We start from the raw sequence: 22,288 nt of genomic DNA, 5'->3' as shown, positions 1-22,288 counted from the left end.
CTAGTGTTCTAGGGTTATGGCAGAAAAGAAAGAAAAAACCCACACATCAGTCATTTACCAAGCTGGTATTTACCCGCATACAAAGAGTTGGGCCAGGCCCAAATTCGTAACCAGGCTGCCTTGAACTTGCAAAAAAATAAATAGAATAACAAAGTGGACAACTAATAAATGGTGGCCCACTAACAATGAAAGATAGGGCATGGTCTAACAATAATTGAATCTTCCATTGGGTGTGGAAGAGATCTCTCTCTCATAACAATTGACCAAAATAGTCAAATAGGAGAGGGTGAGGTGCCATAGCAAAAAAGGGTCGGCGGATCTCTGTGATATACAACCTTGAGTAGTGGGAACTTCATGGGATGATGAAACGAGATGCTATAGCTTTATTCTGCCCTTGCTAGCCACTTTACTCAAAGCTTTAGACATTCAAATGTAGATATCTAATATAGCATTCAAAACTTCTGCAAGCAACTTTGGTTTGTCCATCTACTTCATATTGGACTCATTTTTATACTGGTGTCATGCAATGCCTTCAGATCAGGCTATAAATTTATTTTTAATACCATGCCCCAAACTAATACGATTGATGGACCGTGGTATTTCATGTTGCCTCGCAACTTATTTCATGTAAGGATGTCTACAAGTGACATAATTGGTGTATTTACAGAATTGGTCCACAATCACCTTGATTGATTTGATTACAAGGGGGATAGGGAGACCTCATGAAGTCCATCAATACATCATCCAAAATATGATCTGAAATGAGGAGAGTATGCAGTAGTTTTATGTTGACTAGATGTCTTGTGTTGGCACATTTGATTACTAGATACATATAATTTTGATCTGAAGTTTTATGCAATGCCAATAGAACTGTTGAGAGGTTTTCTTGTAGGTGTTCCAAAGTATGCCATTCCTCTTACTTTGGCGCCATGAAACTCATGGAGTAACCTAATAAGCATTGAGTTTATTTGAAGCACCAATTTTTTTTCATAGAATAAGAGGCCATGCTGTTGTGAATAGTGTAAATAAGACTTACCAGTTGCAGGCAGGTTGTTCTTTATTTGATAACTTTGGATATTGTTAATACAAATACGTATTTTTAGAACTTTTTATTTTCCCCTTGAAATTAGGATAATTACTCCTATGTCCTTTTGCCATTTTTTTACTGTTGTAAACCTAATGGATCGCACTAAACGCTAGTGAACCCGAATACATTGTATAATGTATAAAGCTAGTGAATTTGCCCATTGAATAGACAACTTGGTTCTTCGCCCTCCTCTTCATCGCGATTCTCCTAAAGACTAGTAACATCCCAGTCTCTTTCTAGTCCAACTGTGACATGAAGGGTTGCCCTGCTATCTGAGGTTTTCTGCCTTACCTAAAGCTACATCAACCTTCATGGTATCAGAGCAATGCCCAGGTGTGGTTGTTTTGGGCATCCTTTGGCGATTCTTCCTTTGTCTTCTTCAATTCTTCTGTTGCTTCTTTTTTGATTCTCCGGGTAGAGCTTTGGCTTTCCCTGAGACATTGAGATCTCTTATACACCTCAGGAAAAAGCCGTATACCCCATTTCCTGTGGCCGTAACCCTAATTATTAGGCAGAGCCAACCATCTATTCAACCAAAGTCCTGATGGGAGTTGGCCTTAACTCTCTTTAATAGTGAGTGCTACTATATGATTTATGAAAGTCCCAGCAGAGGGAAAAGCTGATTTCCTACTGCTTTTCATTTTTTTGAAATCAGAGAGCACATCAACTTTTCAGTTGATATCCCTGCTGTGGAAAGGCATAGAAGACAACCTGAAAGCACAACTCACACCAGTTCTTAGTCAGTCATCACCCAGAGATATTCAAGCTCAAGGGACCCAATGTGCCTGAATTGTCTGGGCATGTCAAAAAACATTTTGAGGGGTGAAAGAAGCTCACAAATCTGACAGCTTCAAGCTCACCGCCTTCCCCTAGTCCTCTCTATGAGCGGTGGCTTGAAGCCAATGCCCTACCCAAGGCATGGCTTAATTAGAAGGTGGATCTTTCTATCAGTTAGAGTCTGTTGCAATCCACATTCACGATGAATGTCTGTGAAAAGGTACACCAAAACCATTCCAAATGAAATGATAAAACCTATATAGTGGTACTTGTCCAAAGTTTGATCACCCTCACTCAAGGGATTTTGAAGGTAGTAGTATATCCATCAAGTTTCGAGACAAGTTGGACTGAATTGGACCACTTCCAACCAGTACAAAACCCAGACTCGGAGGAAAGATTGTATATTTTAGATAAATGAGTTCAGAAGTTCATATCAGGCTCAAAGTTTCAGTTTGACACTCTTAAGACTCTCCTCTTCAACAGAGAAAGGTTCCTGGTAGACCCGACTCAGCCGGAAAGAAGAAGACGAGTAAACGAACTTCACTTCCCCAAAATATAGCAACACCGTTCAACGTTCCCCCCTCCTTCCCACTTCCCCCGTGCGAACAAGCAAGGAGTTGCCAGAGTGGCAGACCTCCCCTACGAGGGAAAGGGGTGCCCAGGGCGTCGGGACAAACAACCCAAAAGAGAGAGCGAGAAGAGAGAGAGAGAGAGAGAGAGAAAGAGAGAGAGAGAGAGAGAGAGAGAGAGAGACGGGATCCCCCAGAGAGCCCGGAGAGAGCCGGAGTCCAGGAGAGAACCAGGCGAGAGCCAGCCGACGGCCCAGCAGAGAGCGAGAAGAGAGCCCTAATCCCCGCTCGCGCCTCCAGTTTGGGCCGTCCCCTCCGATGGGCTGGTTCCTGGCCCATTAGTGGCTTCCAACGCCGATAGGTCCTTTGGCTCTTTGACTCGCGCCGACAGGTCCGTATCGGGCGCATATCAGTTCCCTACTTTTGAAGAAGCCAATAGTCTTGCCATCGGGGAAGAAAGTCTATAACAGGTGACCCTAGGCCCTATCCATGAGACCACCGCCTTAAGACTCTCAACAAGAAAACTCTTAATAGTGATCCACTTGAGCCAAGGGTTCATATGGTCACTGGTGAAGACAATCCCAAGGCATGTCTGTGATGTGTCGGAAACTCCATGGTATACAGATCAAAAAAGGACATATATGAGTCAAACACATGAGGAGATTCCGTGGAGGTTCCCACATGAGCAAACACTAGTTGCCACTACAACCCAGCCTTGGGGATCCACTAAGAACCAAGCGTTACAAGAATAAAACTTGGTCTTTGGTTCCATAATTGCACAGGTAAAAACTGTAGGATGTCAATAGGTCTTCACTGTTAATATCACCCAAATGATGACAATGACAGATATAAACCCCGACTTGTAGATAAGGACTATGCAGAAACCTTTAGCATGGGCTATCTACAGACATTTGCTCTAATGGCAAAAATGAACACGGTGCAGATTTTAATTTGCCTTGCCATTGTTAGAAAGTGGAACTTGCATCACGTTGTAAATGCCTTTCTACATGGTACTTTAGAGGATGAGTTATACATGAGTATTACCCCAGGTTGCACGACTGATGGAATTCAAAATATAGTTTGCCAACTGCATAAAACCCTATATGGTTTCGAGCAGTTGCCACGAGCATAATTTGGAGCATTAACCAAATCAATGAAGTGCACGGGATATATGTGAAGTAACGGTGATCATACATTGTTTATAAACCAAACATCAATCGGCAAAGTTATTTTACCTGTTTATTTTGATGACATGATTTTGAGTGGAGATGACCAGACAGAAATAGAAAGGCTGAATTATCATTAGCAACGGATTTTGAAAACATGGGATTAGGCATAGAAAACAAGGGAGACATCATATTATCAAAGCTCAAATATATTTTGGATCTGTGGAATCTTGGATCAGTAATTCGATGCTGATATGGAGGTCACTTTCCACAATAAATATTTTTGAGAAAATTGGAAAACCCTCAATCAGGTGTTCTCTAATAGGGGAAAAGCTTGGGGTGCATTTCATCTAAATGATAAGAAATTTTCTTCAACAGAGCATTGGGTGATTATGCGTTAGATGCATGGTGTTATTTGAATCAGCTATAATAGTTGGTTAACCCCAGGAATCCCCTCAGTTATTTTGGGGTGATTGAACATAGTCGATGGCTTTCTTTAAATATTTTTTTACTCCTGTTGAGAAATGTAGTTCCCCTAATAATTGATTGATTGTGGGAGATATGGTACTTTTAGATTCATCCATAGATGATGATATCTCAATATTTTCTCCTTGTGCTTATTATGATTTATTCTATAAAATTATATGTCATAAAAAAGACAAGGACATATTTGCATACATAAAGCCTGGAAGATAGATTTCATCAATTCTTGAAATATGGCAGGGACGTCTATCACACAAAAGGGCTTAATTGTATGCTTGCCGTGGTTTGAACCTAGTATTTTAGGCAGTATCATCTTCATACATCCATATTTGATAATATCATGATTTTAGAAACTATGGATTCATGTAATGTTTCTTGTGATTCATCTAAAATGTGGATAGGATACTTAGAGTACCTGGTGACTTTGCCCAGAGATCTATAATCAATAAACATTCAAATGTCCTTCTTGAATATCTTATGAATATGAATATTTGGGATTATATTCTAGAATGATTAAGTCTGATATGCTTAGACATCATGATGAATGTCACATGAGATAATAATGATTATAATTACATTGATGAACTCTACAATTTATACAATGTTATTTGGCTTGTCTGACATATAAGCTTGTAGCCTAATAGTTATTGAGTCAGATTTCTACTTCATTTTTTCTGATGGGAATACCTTTAGCGCCATAAGTTGACATGTTAAAAAGCATGTAACAGGTGGATTTGGCGATTGCATTTTTTTTAGGCAATATATTTAAGCACTTTTTAATTAGATTCAATGATATAATGACTTTAACTTAGTTGAGGGTGACATCTTTAGGTGATATACTATAGCATCATCAAGGCTTCTAAGCTAACACTCACTCTGCCTTAATTCCTTTGTAGTAGGTGGTAATCGGACACCATTGGGTAAGATGTTTGGGTAGATATATCAATATATGTAGATGCCCATGTGAGAGTACTTTGGGTGAAAGTAGACATGGTCGTTTTGTTCATTTGTGCGAATTTGTGTGAATTGTTCGTTCTGCTCAGTTTACTGAACAGAACAAAAAAGCAATTCGAACAGAACATCGCACAGACCCGTGTGCAGTTCTTTTGTGCACTTTGTGCGAATTTTGTTCTAGTTTGTGCGAGTGTGCGAATTTGTGCGAATTTTGTTCATTTTTGAAGAAAAGAAAATAACAGAACAAAGAACAATGCCCTGTGCGGTTCTTTTGTGCGAATTATTTGTTCGTTCAAAACGAACAGAACAGAACAACCATGTCTAGGTGAAAGGAACCATTAGATTATAGGTTTGACTTTCCTGTAGCATCTGAGAAATGCTTTTCCTCAATGTGAAGGGATAGAGATAGAGTAATTCTATCATAACTCATGGTGGGTATGGCTTCTAAATAAATGTAGAAAAGGATGTTACAAGAAGCTTACTTAGAGAGGGAGTGTCAGATGTAATAGAACACCAAATGAGAGAGAGACATGGGTCAGACATCATTATCTATTGGTTAAGAGAACTGTTTTCAAGAAAATCAAATGATGAATGCATGAGGTGACTGCGGCCAGACGTGGCGACGAGAGTTGATTTCCCAGAAAGACAATAGAGAGAGAGAGAGAGATTCTTTTCCTTCAAAAAGACGGAGAGACTAAATCGGAGGGAGTGAGTAAGTCAACCAAAGATAAAAAAACTACCAACCAGAGATTTTTTCATTCAAACAAAAGAGAGATGTAACAGTCACTTCTCCGAATGTCAATGTATTGACTTATGCAATGGAAGGCGAAGAGAGTCGATTCCCTGAAAGAGAGAGAGAGAGAGAGTGATTCTACGGTGAACCAGACGTAGCGGCTGAGAGAGATTCTTTTCCTTCAAGAGGATGGAGAGAGAGATAAACTCAGAGTGAGTCCATGCCAAAGGCAAATAAAAAAAAAGGAATTCTACCAAGGTAAAGAGAGAGTTCATCACGTAACTGATTACGCGCACTATAAGGTGCGTGTTTGGCAGCTGATACAACCTTAAGAGTGTATCAGCTGCCAAATACGCTCTCTCTTTAGCTTAAGGGTGTATCGGGATGTAACCGCATACTCCATTGAATGTCGACGTATTGACATATGCAATGGACAGTGGTGTAGGAGATGACGGCAATGGTGACGTCGACGGTCGACATCAACTGACGTCATTCTCGCAAATTCATCTGTTGAAAATTTTGGCCATCGTCGGCCATGCCAATGACTTCACATGGTCTATGGTCGTAAACAAACTTAGCAAATGCAGCAGTTGGCGTCAACTGGCAGCATCTGTGGTACAATGTTGACCGTCATCGTCAATGATATTGACTTTACGGTTGACTTGCTTCAAAGAGACTGAAACTCTCCACAAAAACTATAGATTTCTCCACGAATTCGAAGAAAGTATTAAATCAGGAGTCTGGGAAAGGAAAGAACCTTGAGTCAGAGGGCGCTCTTGGAGGCGGCGGCAGAGATGGCCTTGTCCAGCCTCTCGCTTGCGGCATCCCAAGAGATTAGCTTGTCGATGAACGTGGAGACAAAGTCTGGCCTCCGATTCTGTAGGTCCAAGTCAAATCAGGAAAGAGGATTTAACAACATGAAAAAAAAAAAAAATCGGATTTCTTTGGCCTCACCTGGTAGTCCAAGTAGTAGGCGTGCTGTGCATTGGAAGACCAGGGAGAATGAATATTAGAGGAAGAAAAAAAATTTAAAAAGAAAAATAAAAAGAAAAACTTTCAGAGGAAGAGGAAGAAGCAGAGATGAGAATTGAAGAAGAGGAAAGTGAGAGTATGGAGAGTGTAGATTAGGGTTTACCTCCCAGACGTCAACCACCACGAGAGGCTGCAACCGCGAAGAAGAGTATATTTGTCAACAAATATCCATAACGGAAACCTGATTGACTTCCTTTTCCTAACTATAAATTAATATTTTCGAAGCAAATACGGTTCAACAAATCGATCTGTGGTTCTAGATCGAAAGAGAAAGCAAGAAATGATCTTGATTCAGTACCAAATTCAGACCATGAACAAAGAATTTCTCAGCAAGTATTACTCTACTGCAGATCACTGATCATACATCACGTGAAGCTAGTAATTAACAATCAATAATCTTCCCAATTATTTTTGTCTTTTTCCACCGATTTAAGGACGGATAGAGCAACATTGCTCAATCTTTGAAAATTCTATAATCAACAATCATAGACATTCTAACAAAGTTTGAGAAATCTATCCACCCATTTCATCATCACCGTGCGGTAGGTTTCTGATATAACTGAATCATAAGTAGATGAAATGAAACTTACATCGTAGTCGAAAACAAGAGGATTAACAGCGTTGGGGGTCTTTTCAACCACAATCTTCCCATTCTTATCTGCAACAGATCAGCCAGCTTCGGGGGATTATTTATAAAATGAAATTAAAGAAAATTATGTAAGATGGGAGGATCATTGCTAACATCCGAGCCAAGCCCAGCCGGAGCCGAACTGAGTGAGGGCAGCCTGCTTGAACTCGTCCATGAGAGCATCCACAGAATCGAAATCCCTCTCAATCAGTTCCAGCAATGCCCCAACAGGCTGTCCTCCGCCTCCGGGCTTCATCGAGCTCCAGAAGAAATCATGGTTCCAGACCTGAAATCATCAATAGAATAGTGGCAAAAGTAAAAAATTAAATGACATAAGGATTTTGATCTGCTGGTGAAGCTGATGGAGAAGATGGACAAGTCTCTAGAAATGTGGGTTGCTGAGATATATAACTCTATTTTGATTTTTTATTTAATGAATTTTATTCTTTTCTTCTTTTTTTCAAACATACAATGCCGAACATGAAATGGTTGGGGAGAGGTCAAAATTAGATAAAGAGGAGATTTTGATCAGCGAGTGAAGAAGATTAACGTATGTGAACAAGTTATATGTTCTGTGGGTTGCTGGGCTGCGCCATTTGCTAGTATATTTCTTTTTTCCTATTTAATTTCTAATTTCCTTTTTCTACGTCATCTGCGGGTGAAGAAGATGGACAAGCTTTTCAGGATTTTTTTTGTTTTTAAATTTTAATTTATTTCTTTGATTTTGTATCATTAACTTACTCTAGAACAATGAACAAGAGTTGTCCAGAGGAAAAACGATATATTAAGAGAAATCATCGTTCCAGTCTTTGAAATGAGAGACGAGGACACGATTCTGACAAGGAAGTCACCGCAAATCTAAAATCAAACATTTGGGAAATTATCATCTGCGGGTGAAGAAAATGGAAAAAATGAACAACTTTTGATGAAAACCGAGAAAACAGAAGAAATCACAGTTACAGACCCGACGAACACGATTGCGTAGCAGAAGTCATCCCGAAGAGAAAAACAAAATTAAAATGGCGATCAAAGATTAGAACAACGGAACTCGCCTGCGCGGCGTTGTTGAAGGAAGGGAGAGGGCTCCCGCCGTTGTAAGACTTGACGATGATCTCCTCCAATCCGAGCCCGTTCAGCTCCGTTCCAGCGATCTGCTTCTTCAGGTTATCAACGTAGGCGCGGTGGTGCTTCCCCCAGTGAAATTCCAACGTCGTCTTGCTCATGTACGGCTCCAGCGCATCCTGAATGAAAAAAAAACCCCAAAAATCCATCAAAAACCGGCAAAAATCCGAAGAACAACTTGGAATTTAAGAACTCACCAGCGAGTAGGGCGGCGGATTGAGCACCAGAGGAGCTGCAACGGCTGGAGTGCTGCTCGCCATGGCCTTCTACTAGAACTGCACCAACTGAATTACAAATCTGGAGATTAGGTGGGCAATTGGTACTGCATGTATATATATAGTTTTTTCAAACTTGTACTACACTCCAACCAACTGTACTATCTCCATCTGAGAGGAAAAGCCCGTTTTACCCTTTTTATGTGGTGTCAAAAGTTCCGGATCTTCCGGGACGTGGACGAGGGACGGGACAGGACAGGACGAAGTCATCCCCTACGTCCTAATTTTTATGAAGCATCCCGTCCAGGGTTCGTCCCATCCCATTTTTTCTCGTCCAAGAAATTCTCGTCCCGTCCAAGAAATTCTCGTCCCGTCCAGGGTTCATCCCATCCCACTTTTCTCGTCCACGTCCCGTCCCGTCCCGTCCAAGATATTCTCGTCCCGTCCAGGGTTTGTCCCATCCCACTTTTCTCGTCCACGTCCCGTCCCGTCCCGTCCAAGAAATTCTCGTCCTGTCCAGCGTTCGTCTCATCCCATTTTTTCTCGTCAACGTCCCGTCCCGTCCAGCGTCCCTGGACAAAACAGGATGTATGTAAGCATTAGACCATTCAGAAATTGACGTGCATTAGGCAGGTGGACCTGTCAAGAGCGTCATACTATACTCCCACAAGATGAAATAACCGTCCCATCCCCCGTCCGAGGCCCCAAACGAGACGGTTATTTCAGCCATGGATGAAGCAATCGTCCCGTCCGAGGACGGGCGGATGATTCTTCGTCCCGTCAATCGTCTGAAGTCCTGGACAGGACGATTTTTTCGTCCACAGACGAAATTACCATCCCCTCTGCGTCCCTGCACTATAGTGGTGTGTGTCTCTTTATTAACTGCAAGTTTTGCTGTCTGCCTTGGTAGGTGGTTAGTCTCTAAATTAAATGCCCCGTGTGACATTGACGGATGACGTTTATGGCTCCTCGATGATGGAGGGTCACGGACAGGTGACGACAGTTTCGTCATCGTCATCTATCTCTTGTGTCTCTATGGCAATCTCTATGTCACCTATCTTTAGGTCCTTGCGTCATTCCAGAAGGCGAAGCCTTTTTGTTATGTCATCTTACCATCTCGCTCTTATCTCTCTCTCTCTCATATTTCTCGTCCGTCTCTCATATATCTATCTCTCTCATTTCTCATCTCTCTCTTGCATTTGTTATCTCTCTCTGTGTTGTGTCTCTCTCTCACACACACATCTCTCTCTCATTTCATGTCTCTCTCTCTCTCTCACAGACATCTCTCTCTCACACACACATTGGTGGCGATAGCGTCAACGCATTGACACCGGAAGCGCCACCACCGTCACCCGAAGTCAACGTCACTGCAAAGGACACGCCGCCATCGTCACTGAACCAAGTCAACACGCCAGCATCAGGCACGTCTCCACCCATGCACGCCCCTTCAGGCATCCTGACACGTCGCCAAAGATAGATCCAGAAGTGCCCTCTGACGTGACACGAAACCACGTCACTAGTCACGTCGCTCGTCGCGTCCCTCGTCTTTATTTTTATTTTTATTAACTATATTTTCTCTTTCCTCCAAGGCCTATATGTATAGGTCAATGTTCCAAGAAACAGTTAGGCAAGTCATAATTCAGGATTTGAGTTTTTGTTAACTCTTCTTGGAGGACTTGCTCTAGCCTCCCCCCCTATCCTCCACCATCTAGTTCACCGTCGTCGCCGTCGACGCCGCCCACGCATCGCCGGCAACCGCTTATGCTCCTCTCCCTCCCTCCCTTTCTGTCTTTCTTTCTATCACTCTCTCTCTCCCTCCCTCCCTTTCTCTCTCTCTCATTTTCTTGATCTGTTCGCCCAAAGATGCCCAGCGCCGTTCGCCCCGCCAAGGGCCACCAGCGCTGGACAACCAATGCCGGCACCCCGTTTAGGGCCGCCCAGCGCCAGTGCTCGGACACCCAGCCGGCCACCCACACAGGGCCGCCCGCGCCAGGACATCCAACGCCGGCCGCCCCACTCAGGGCCGCCAGCGCCAGACGCCCAGCACCGGCTGCCCGCGTAGGACCGCCCGTGCCAAGGTCTTTTAGCGCCGACCGCCCCACTCAGGGCCGCTAGCGCCAGACGCCCAGCGCCGGTCGCCCACATAGGGCCGCACGCATCAGGACTTCCAGCGCCGGCCGCCCCGCTCAAGGCCACCCACGCCCCGGATGCCCTCCCCGCCACATGTCGTCGTGGATACCGTTTTGGTGTCGGGGCGCTGCCCCAAACCCCGCAAGGGGGCGACTCCCCCTTTGACCCCCCCTCCCCAACTGACCGTGCAGTTGGATCCGCGACCCCGCATCGAAGCGCACGTCAATCGTCCCGCCAAAACGACGACCTGCGCCCAAGCACTCCCGCCACCGAGCAACCAGGCTTAGTCCGGCCGTCCCATTGCCAGGGCCGCTCAACGCCTGGATCATCAAGCTATATCATCCAAGCGGAGCCATACTGATGGAGGACCATCGTGCCGACGACGACCTGACGATGACGACGACATCTGCCGGACGACCGACGACGACCCGCCAGCAGCCACGTCGGACAGCTCGTGCCAACGTCCGCAACCCGGGGTTTAAGTACTCCGGGTAGGTTCGAACAATTTATGTTTTTCTATGTGTATTTTCTTTGCATTCCGAATTATGGATTGGGCCAGTATCGTAGGGCCCATCCTCGTCTTTCTTTTATTTTAAAGATTGTATTTTGATTTTGTAAGGAGAGGTCGAACCACGTCTCATGACGGTTCCACCTCTCCCCACGTCTCCTTGGCACCCCTCCTCCCTATATAAGGGGAGGGCATGCCAAAGGGACTACTTGGAAGTTTTTGAATTGAAAAGTATTTTCAGAAATCTTCCCCTTATCATAGCTGTAGCGTAGGGGTTTAGCTAGCCCGTCTCTTCGTCGAGATCACTCCGAGAGGGTAGAGCCCACGTCTTGTCCGTCGAGATCACTCCGGGCGGGGCGTGTTCAACCGCGCCATCGAGATCACTCTGGCACGCGTTCAAGATTTCAAGAAGCCGTTGAATCAAGAATTGAGAGGATTCCCATCGAGATCACTCTGGGCGTCCTCAAGGTTCGTGGCGACTACGCTGTGCTGCATCGGGACATCTACCTCCAGCGAGGAGGAACGCATGACCGATCAAGAACCATCTCCGCAAGGTTCTTGATTTCTCCTCCACCTTCATCCTTCTCTACCCTCGCCGCCTGCATTCCTCCCGTTCTTGACCATCTCCATCCATTCCTCATCGATTCTTGATCCCTCAACCGAATTCTTGACATCATTGTCCATTTCCCCATCCATTCTCCTTCCCTCGCCATCCATCTTGATCCTTCCACCGTTCTTGACCACCCACATCCCTCCGCTACCTTTCCCCCCTCTCGTCTCCTTCGTCCTTGGTCATATTCCACCCTTCTTGATCACCATCGCCCCATCTTTCCCCTGACCTTGATCACCGCTTCCCCCCCCCACCTGCTTCTTGGCATCCACCGCCGCCCAACCCTTCCCGGTCGCGGCTCCGTCCCGCATCCGCCCGCACATCGCGCGGCACCACCCGCGCAGTCTCACCGAAGTCGCAAGCCCGCGCGCTCCGCCCGCCAGTCAAGAACAACGCGCCGCGCCGCTGGTCTGCCTCGCGCGCCCATACCGTCCAGCGGTATCGCCCTGCGCCACGTTCCAGCTCCGTCGTGCCTAGGCCTCGCTCGCGCCGCGAATCCGCTCGTGACGCAGACTTGCGCCGCTCGGCGATCCTGCGCACGCCGCGGACTCAACCCCGTCGCAGCTCTGTCTCCGCGTCGCGGGCTGGTCCTGCGCCACCTCCATCGCCGACTACGACCGGCGCTACCCCGCCGAGTGTGCCACGATCCCGCCCCACCGCTCGGTACTCGCCTGTGACTCAGCGTCACTCGGTGAACGTCCGTCCTCACGTTTCGTCCGATCCCCCACCCCCGCCCGGCTCGCCGACGCCTCGCCTGCCGAAACACGCCGTGGACTACGCGCTCTCAGGTCAGCTCGTCTCCTCTCCATCTTAAATCAGTATTATTACTACCTGCAGTGCCGTCTTCCGCTATCGCGTCCTCTGCCCCGGTGCCTCGAAAATCGCCAGAAATAGGATTAACCACCATTGACGAGAATAGGAGCTTTCTTGAGGTAAACGGACTGTCCTCTGACCACTTAAATTCCGAACTTGACAGGGCGTTGGGCGCCTCTCGCCTAGACGTCTAGTAGATTCCGAGGGTCATCGGGAGTTTGATCCTCGGATCATTCTTCTTGGGTGATCGTCCCGATCTACGTCGTTATCTTTTGAGGTCTTGTATCGCTCGTCCATACGTGCATTATTTTTGAATATCATCTCACAACACGACATCATCATCTCCTGTGACGTGAAACGCGCCGTTCGATCCCGGCCGATAGCGTTTCGCATCACATACAACGCCCGGATTGCCGAGCCACGTTACAACCAGAATTTCTTGCAGCCTCATCACGCAATCTGGTGCCGAGGTACGCCTGAACTCTTTGGTGTCGTGTGTTCTCCATCCAGTATTCCTAAAGAATTTGTCCACCACCGTCGGATTTGCTTTGAATTTCTTGGAATTCTCAGCAATTGGTCAGTTAGGTCTCTTGTGAGTTTTCCCTTGAACGCGAATTCGAAGTATTGGATTTGGTGCTTAAGCATCGTCGCGGTGGTTGAAGACAGTACTCCCGCCCTCGACGAGGAAAGGGCTGCACCACCATTATTTCAACGAATTTAAGTTTTCGAACTCGATCGTGTGGATTTGTGGTCTGTTTTATCCCTCCTACCCTCAACCACTTCCTGCACCCGTATCCCTATCATCCACCCCGTCTCCTTTAGTCGTCTGCATCCATTCATCTAGTTGTCGTTCATCACACATCTCTCTCTCTCTCTCTCTTTCTTTTCTCATCTCCGTCTTATTCTTAAATATTAAGGAGTTTTAATCCTTAACTATAGAAGGGCACAAGACATGAGCCTCGAACCGTGTTTATGCTTGACCCCAAAAGTCAATCAGGTCAAGGAAGGGCGTAAGACATGGGCCCACAACTGTGTCCAGGCTTGACCCAGGTTGTTGATCAGGTCATATTAAACAATAATACATAAGAATGCATCCAACCAATCAGAAGAGATTATAGCTGCCAACAAACAATGACAAGACATGTAAAGCCAAATGAGTAATAGAAAGGAACCAAAAAGGAAATGCCCTTGGACGGATCAGAATATGACACATACCCTAAATGAGTTTAACATAAATGTTAGAAATAAACCTTAGAACTCTATGAATATAAAATGACATTGTAAAATGAGGAACCATAACGGTTGTCCCCTCTCATTCTTCTCTATAAGTCTCTTCTCTCTGTAATGCTTCGGTGTGGATTCAGAAATACAATCTAGTCTTTACTTCTTCCTCTTCTCTATCTACAGTGCTTCAGTTCTTGTCTCAAATCTCTCTATCATTTGTCGCCTCTCAGTTACCCCTCTATCTCTTGTTTCTCTTCTCTATTATCTCTCTCTCTCTCTTTTCTTGTCTCTTTATTATCTCTCTCATATCTCATCTCATCTCTCTCTCTTTGCTTGTCTCTCTTTATTTGTTCATATTTCTCTTCTCTCTCCCTCTCTCTCTTGTCGTGCATCACTCTCCTATCTCTGTCTCATCTCTCGTTCCTCATTTCTTTCTGGTTTCTCATCTATCTCTTATCTCTTTCATTTCTCTCGAGTGATTTTTCATGGTGCAAACTGCACCAAACTGTGTGACCATGCCAACGGTCAACAGCTTAACTGTAATCTTTTGGTGCTACAATGTTTTTTATTTCCCCATTGAGACCTGCATCACTCAGCTGCTACCCAAGTCCACTAGGATTATCTTGTATATTCTTTGTGATTGAGTAAATTTATTAAAGTCATTAAGGCAACAACATCGTATAATGCTCTAGATTTGAGCTGACAGAAAATCTCATTATGATGTAGCTAAAGTATCAGGCTGTCTGGTCATATCACAAAAACATAAATTAGTGGCTCATAGGCTTTGAAATTTTGAATCGGAAAGACCAGTCGTACCTAACAGAACCGGGACTGGCAATCTGCCATTTCTTGGGGGATGAGCCAGTTGGTCTGCATCCGGTCTGAAGGTCAAAACAGAATGGTACCAGTTTATATTAAGTATTTTTTAATAATTTTTTTCTTGGTCAACCCTACTCCCCGAGCATTGAGTGTTGCCTCTCACCCCCCCCACCCGTGCACGCTCATGGCTCTCTCCTCATCGTCGTACTCCCCAACCCTGTACCGCGCACTCGCCTATTCCTCGCCCACCACCCCACGCACCCACTGCTGCCGCTCCGCGCGCTTGGCACCCCACCCCGCCCCCCCACAACGTTCCTGTTCTTTCTTTTTTCTGCTTCTTTTATACAAGAAAAATCATTTTTCTTTCATGTTCTAGTTGGTTTTGTATTGGTACTCTTATTTTGTATTGGTACTCTTGCACTATGTCATCTTGATTAGTTTTTCTATTATTTTCTCTTTAAGTTATATGTCCAATCAGCTTTGGATTCATGGATTTGGGTGACGATGATGTATTGGACACTCCAAGAACTGATTTAGAGATAATGGATAACTTCCTGACTTCCCATCGTCAAAAGTCATTGCATGTCTTGTAGTACTATATTAAAAATAGTGACGGTAACTACAAAGGCAAACTTCGTTAAAAGAACAAATAGAATAGTGACCAGGGATACGACAGGGAGCACATCAAAGTTCTGGAAGCACCTAAAAGCATGGCATATCAAGGAATACAATGACTTAAAGCCTCTGACTGCTGTGAAACCTATCTCAAGTTATTTGACAAAGACTACAAAGTATTCAGGCAGATATCCCGAAGAAGTAGAAGCACTTTTGTTGGACCTTGTTGTGAGTGTGGATCTACCATTCTCACTTATAGACCATAAAAAATTTAAGAATGTTTTAACCTTCTATGCACAAAGTGATCATGCGTATATTCCAAGTTCCAAGACTGTACGACGCACAACAATTGAACATTCTATGCAGGAAAAGACGAAGCTGAAAGAGGTACTCAAGCCAATAGAAAAAGTGTCAATCACGATGGACTATTTGACAACCTCAACCGTGTAGCTATACTTGTGATCACTATTCATTGGATTGATACAACATAGATACTTCATGAACAAGTTCCAAGTGTTTGCCAATTAATTGGTTCTCATGAGGATGCTTACTTGGCGGAGGTAGTGCACAATGTGATGGACTATAATCTCACAAACAAGGTGTGTCATTATTAATTCTTATTATGTAGTAATTACATATTTGAAATATTTTTCCTTTTTTTCCTAGGTGCTTGCTATCACAACTGACAATGCCAGTAATAGTGAAACCATGGTTGAAACTTTAGAAAGGTTCATGAAGGGTTCTTTCTCAGACTTCACAGACCAAAATCATGCACCATGTATGGCACATGTTCTAAATTTGGCGGTTCAAAGAGGCCTGAAGGAGCTAGGTATTTATGGTTCTTAAAATTTTCTAATGAAAATCCTTCTTTTGAAAAACCTTTAGCACATAATTTGACTCACATTACAGGGGCAACAAGCTCACTTTGTGAAGATATTGACAACCAAAATATCCTCCTTAATAATACTCAGCTTTCATTTAAAGAAAGTCCACATAGACTTTGAGGACTTTTCATTGCAACTGGAGCTTCACCAGATAGAGTTCACCACTATCGTACTTTATGCCATGATTTGGGCATGAAAAATCAAAGCTTTCTCATTGAAGATGTACCCACCAGGTGGAACTCTATATGTGAAATGATTGAAGCAGCTTACGAGAAGAGAATTGTGTTAGACAAGTGACTATCTAAACACAAAAAAAGCTAGTTATTCAATCATGGCTGAAGAGTGGGATCTCTTGAAAAGGTATTCTGATGAACTAGAAGGCTTTCGTGATGCTACTAACATCCTTTCACAGTCACAAACCATTACAGCATCTACTGTTTTGAGGGTGCATCAACTTCTGTTAGATCAATTAGACTCTAAAATTCATGTGTTGAATGGTATGCATCCTGAACTCTCAAGGTCACCAAGCAAAGAACAAACAAGGTCGCTTAAAATTGCATATGGTGCAATGAAGGAGAAATTGATAGATTATCAACATCACTTGAAGTTAGAGCCTATGTTGCTCGTTCTGACAATGTTAGACCCACGGAAGATGCTTGAGTTTATTCCCGATGATGAATTTTTTTTCATCATCCACACAATTGTACAATTTCTCAATAAAGTGTCCAGCTCTTTAACTTCAACCAACCAACAAACTATTTAAGAACAACCATGTATACTTGCAAAGCGCTCAAAATTAATGGTTGCATTGATGGAGCCGGACAAAACAATGACAAGTTTGAGTCAAAGGGCCACTAGAGATGAATTAGATAAATACTTGAAAGAGCCTTATATTGGTCCTCGTGATGACCCACTCAAATGGTGGTCTGAAATTGGGTCTGAAAAATATCCACGGCTTATAGTTGTCGCAAAGGAGTTCCTCCCTATTTGTGCTTCGAGTGTGCCATCAGAGCGTCTCTTTTCAGCAGGAAGAAGGATTTTCACTTTCAAAAGATAATGGCTATCTACAGAATCTATATCCAAATTGATGACTTTAAAATGTTGGGCTTATAAAGCCGATGAGGAGACCAAAGAGGAAGATGGTGATGTGGAGGAAATTTCAGAGGATAACGATGAAGACTAAAAGTTTTTGTGATCATTTTATGGTATTACTATTATTTGAAATTTAGATTGTCTTTTCTAATTAATTGTTTTGTAATAATGATGTATTTCTATGCTTCTTTTAGGTTGTGGCAGCAAGGTGGGGCCAAAGCAATGTTATGTTGGAGGTTGTGCAACAATTGAACTGAAGAGAGCTAGGAAGCAACATTGAAATTGTGTTTTTCACTTTCCAAGATGGACATTCTAAATTTCCTTGTAATACCATATTCTTTTAGGAAAAGTTCTTGCCAATTTTTCATCTTTGACTTTGATTTTGACTTTGACTAGTCAACATGACTGAGCTGGGACCAGATCAGGACCAAACAAGACCAGACCGAACTGGACCGAACTTCAGGTAAGGTTTAGGTCCATGACAAAAAACCGGACCAGACCAGGGCCGTCAAACCTTAGTGGCACATATGCCCGAGTCCCACTATCAAAACCACATATGTAAGAGACAATCGGGTCATTACATGCCATCATAGTCAACCTCAGATCCAAGATGTGAAATTTATTTGCTTTTAAGACTTTTGTTTCTGAAATTTCAAAACTGATTGTGAATTTATCTCTTCCAACACCTATACAAGCCCGTTATGGTAATGGATCATTGGGTGATCTTTGGAATCAAGCTTCCTCACTACTTCAGTTGCTGTTTTTTGTTGCTGCCGCTAGGGCCATTCACAGAGGGCCTTCTCATGTACATCTGTCATCATGTGTTGTGTTATGTGCACATCGTCACACCATTGGCATCACATCATGCTGTAGGCTCACACAATGTCATCGCCGCTGAATCATTGGGCCTGCTCTACGTCTTTGCCCTCACATCACACAGTCAACCTCACACCACGGTGTCAATCATGCATTGTGACATCTCCCTGGTGTTTCACAATGAACCCTGTGATGTGACATCTCCCTGCATTGTGCAATTGCCCTCACACCAGGCGGTCACCCTACATTGTGTCATCACCGCGTATGTCGTGTTGCGCCTTCCACCTTGCATTGTGCCATCCCACAATGCCCATATTCTACTGCCTGATCTCTCCCCTCGCCACATTGTTCACGCATCTTTGACCCGTTTACTGTTTAAATTTTGAAGTGTTGCCCCAAACCTGCAAGGGGTTGGCTTCGCCCTTGATCCCCTCCCCTATTGACCACACAATTGTATCAGTGTCTGCCCTATCAATGTGCATGTTTGGCTCACCAAGCTGTACTATGACGCTACACACGTGCCGCATGTTCATTCTCCCTCTTTGGTGATCTATCATTCTCTCCAGTATTTCCCCCTTGTTTTTTGCCGTTGTTGGATTTAGTAGAATAAAATAGTTTACTAGGTTTGTGTCTTCAAGTAGAGTCAGCCGCATGGGATTTTGGATTCAGAGCTTTGCTGTAACCATGATAGTTGTAAGGAAATTATCTTGCCCTCAACCAAGGAAAAGGGCAGGACCATAATTATTTTTTCCAAATTAAAGGTTCATGTAAAATGTGTTGATTTGTGGTCTACTTTATCCATCCCTAGGTGAATTTTGCCGTCCCATCCCTCATCTGTTCTTGTCATCCTACAAAAACTTGAAACATTTAGATCACATTATAATTGGTGCCCACTTCCATCCCTGTACATAGCCATGTGTAATTACATTGTGAACACACAAGACAACAAGACCTTTCCAGTTTCTTTCCTTATTCTTTTTTCTCACCTTCTATATTTCTATGCTAGCTACATAGGTTACTCAAGGTCACTATTCTTTCTGAGATTGAAATTTAGAAAATATTTCATAAAATCTTGATACTGAAATTACTCATCCTGGTGATTCTCTGTAACCCGTAAGGTATCTATAGAAATGAAGAAATTCGGAGGAGAGAGAAAGTGTAGAGAGAGAAAGTAGAGAGAGAGAGTGCACAAGATTGGGCCAAAAAAGGTGATTCAATTACTTCACATAGTTCCCCTTATATACAGAAAATCCAGGGTCGAAAATACCCTTTCAATCTTGAATTAAGGAGGTTACTTGTTAAACAAGTAATTAGGTTACTTGTTTGACAAGTAGCCTCCAACGGTTACTTTCTTTGAAAGTAACCGTTGGAAAGCAGTCCAACGGCTAGTTACTGCTAGCCGTTGGACTCTGGGCCTGTCTAGGGCAGACCCATACCATATCAGGCCCACTAAGGGCCTGATATTTACGTCCTTAGTGGGCCTTCACTAATGGGCCCTAAATGGGCCCTTAGTGGGAGAGTAATGAGTCCTTAAGGGACCATTACAGGACTGCTAATGGGCCTTTCAGTGGTCCATTAGCAGTATTTTAGGAGGATTAGTATTTCCATTAATACCATAGGTTTAGGCTAATTACATTTACAAGGCCTTGGGCCCAATAGTTGGTCTTAACATCATGAGACCGGGCAAACTCAATGCCGAGAAAGTATTTTAGTGGATCTAGTTTTTTTACTTGAAAGGTATTGCTAAGATGGATTTCTAGAGCATTAATTTCATTGAGGTTGTTCCCGGTGATGATGATATCATCAACGTAGACAATTAATCAAAGTGAGATGTGTGTGGGAACTATTACAATTAATTTTCAGATTGAGGCACTAATATTGAAAATACCTATCTCAGGACGCATCAAAGGAGGACTGGAGACCCAAACACTTCAAGAACCTCAATCATCCTAAGAAATGGAGGAGCAGCTAACACCACTGGTGAAGAAGAGTCAAGCAAAAAAGGGGAAGACATCTCAGTTCTAGAGATACCTTCGATAGTGTTGTAAGTTGAGGGTGCAAGGAGTACATATTTAATATGTAGTATAGGACCATCTTGAGTTGTGGATAATGAACATCAATAGTCTTTTGGGTGGATTACAGAACCAAGTAGCCTGGTTCCTGAACCAGGGTAAAAAAAATATCCGTATGTTGAAGAGAGGGGAGTGTTAATCCATGAATATAAAATTTGAATATAGAAAATATAAGAGAAAAATAAATAAATTAGTGGGTCATTTTAGTGAATTAATTAATGCATCAAGAAATTTTAAAAACAAAAAAATCTTTAAATCAATATAAATCTATTGTTTTCCCTTTTGAGTCATTGGGAAATGAGGGTAATTGCCATAAACGAATCTAAAAATTTGCATACGACTACCCCAGAGGGGATTGAAAGGTTATTTATCATACTAGAGATGAATAACAGTGGAAGAAATGAATTGTCTTCATCAAAAAGGCACACAGTCTCTTCATATGAAGGAGAGATAGGATTATTTCCAGAAGTTCAGCACAACTACTCATGAATTGAAGATGGAAACAACATGAAACTAATGTTTGCTATGAGTAAACATAACCCGGTTATTTCAGAGATGAATGTCCAATAGTAAAGGCGAAGGGCTATAAAAATTTTATGAAGAAAATCCATGACACTTATGAATAGAATAATAAAAATAAAGCATTGAAGGCGGTATGGAGTGATTCTAATTAAAAAGAGGAAAATCACTCTGAAAGTGAAGAAGATCAAGGAAATATGTGTATGATGGTAAAATGAAATGAAGTGCCGTCTTCTAACCAACTTTTTGATACTGAAGAGCAAATGCTATACTTTTTGAATTGTTTAAAAAATACAAAACAGTTGGAGAGACAACAAAACAATACAAAGAGATCTTGAAATTTAAAGCTGTGATCTATTCTTTAACTGAAAATTTATAGAATCTTAGACATCCCATAAAACACAGAGATGACCTTGAGAATATCTCTGTGAACTAAAACAAATATGAAACTAAATTCAAAAAATAGTAATCTTATTAAATAGTTAGAAATTAATGTTCCCAACAAATATATTTAATTTAACTACTGGTCCAAACAAATTTAGTACATCATTTCTTCTTGATTAATTAGCACTTTCTGGTTCACCCACATAAATTAAGTTTGAGATGTAACAAGTATACCCATGTCTGCTATTAAGATTTGAGAGGTCTTTTATGTAATTAGAAGAAATTTATCAGATATCTTTTATAGTTTTATTAATTTTAAAACTAATGTTGGAGTTCAGATGTTATTGTGCCATCTAAAAATGCTTCTACTTTTAGAAGTTTTCTTCCAAAGAACACTTTTCCAGTGGGGAAAAAAATTAATATCCCGTCAACAAGCTCATCAAACAGAACTGTCTGGTCAACAAATTGTCTTGCTAACTGAAGGACATCTCCTTTCAATGTTGTCTCTGATTTTCTCTATGTGCGACTACCCAAGATCAGCAGTATATGACAAAAGTTCCAAAAATGCTTGCTTCATTAAATGCTAATGAGTCAAAATTATGTCTGAAATTTTAAGCTTCTAATTTTAGTCATAACTTTGAAGCCTGTTCATGTCATTTTTGTCAGACTGGTGTTTAATAATACAATATCGATTGTATACAAAAAATTCAGTCATTTGACTGATTATTAATGTCAACAGAGTGGCAGTTGATTATGTAATTAAACCCTTAGATGGGGCATTCTTAGTATTATTTAAATATATTTTTCAGGACTTATCAGGAGGGTTAATTGGCAGCACCATGTGAAACCTTTAGGCACATTTCTTAGATGGGTCAATTGCATGAAATCTGCCAAATCGAGATCAGGCTAGATTATTTGATCCGTTGTCAGTTTTGCAAATTCATTCTGATCTCGATCTCGCCGAGTTGATCCATCGAATCAGACTTTAAAATCATTGATCAATTACATCATTCCATTGATTAACATCATAGATCCG

General features: G+C 42.6%; 1 protein-coding gene across 1 annotated transcript; it reads right to left on the bottom strand.

Annotated features, from left to right (window-relative positions):
* Window positions 1-5,762: 5,762 nt before the first annotated feature.
* Window positions 5,763-8,904, bottom strand: LOC144714939 (superoxide dismutase [Fe], chloroplastic-like). The gene is made up of 8 exons (XM_078589754.1): window positions 8,749-8,904; window positions 8,482-8,670; window positions 7,544-7,715; window positions 7,392-7,459; window positions 6,905-6,931; window positions 6,724-6,747; window positions 6,527-6,646; window positions 5,763-5,879 (listed from the first exon to the last, which is right to left on the bottom strand). Exons 1-7 carry the CDS (start codon window positions 8,809-8,811, stop codon window positions 6,533-6,535), a joined length of 657 nt encoding a protein of 218 aa, XP_078445880.1. The 5' UTR covers window positions 8,812-8,904; the 3' UTR covers window positions 5,763-5,879; window positions 6,527-6,532.
* Between the last annotated feature and the right edge of the window lie 13,384 nt (window positions 8,905-22,288).

The sequence above is a fragment of the Wolffia australiana genome, chromosome 18, assembly GCF_029677425.1.
Source record: "Wolffia australiana isolate 7733 chromosome 18, ASM2967742v1".
Lineage (NCBI taxonomy): Eukaryota > Viridiplantae > Streptophyta > Magnoliopsida > Alismatales > Araceae > Wolffia > Wolffia australiana.
This window is presented reverse-complemented; position numbering and strand designations above follow the sequence as displayed.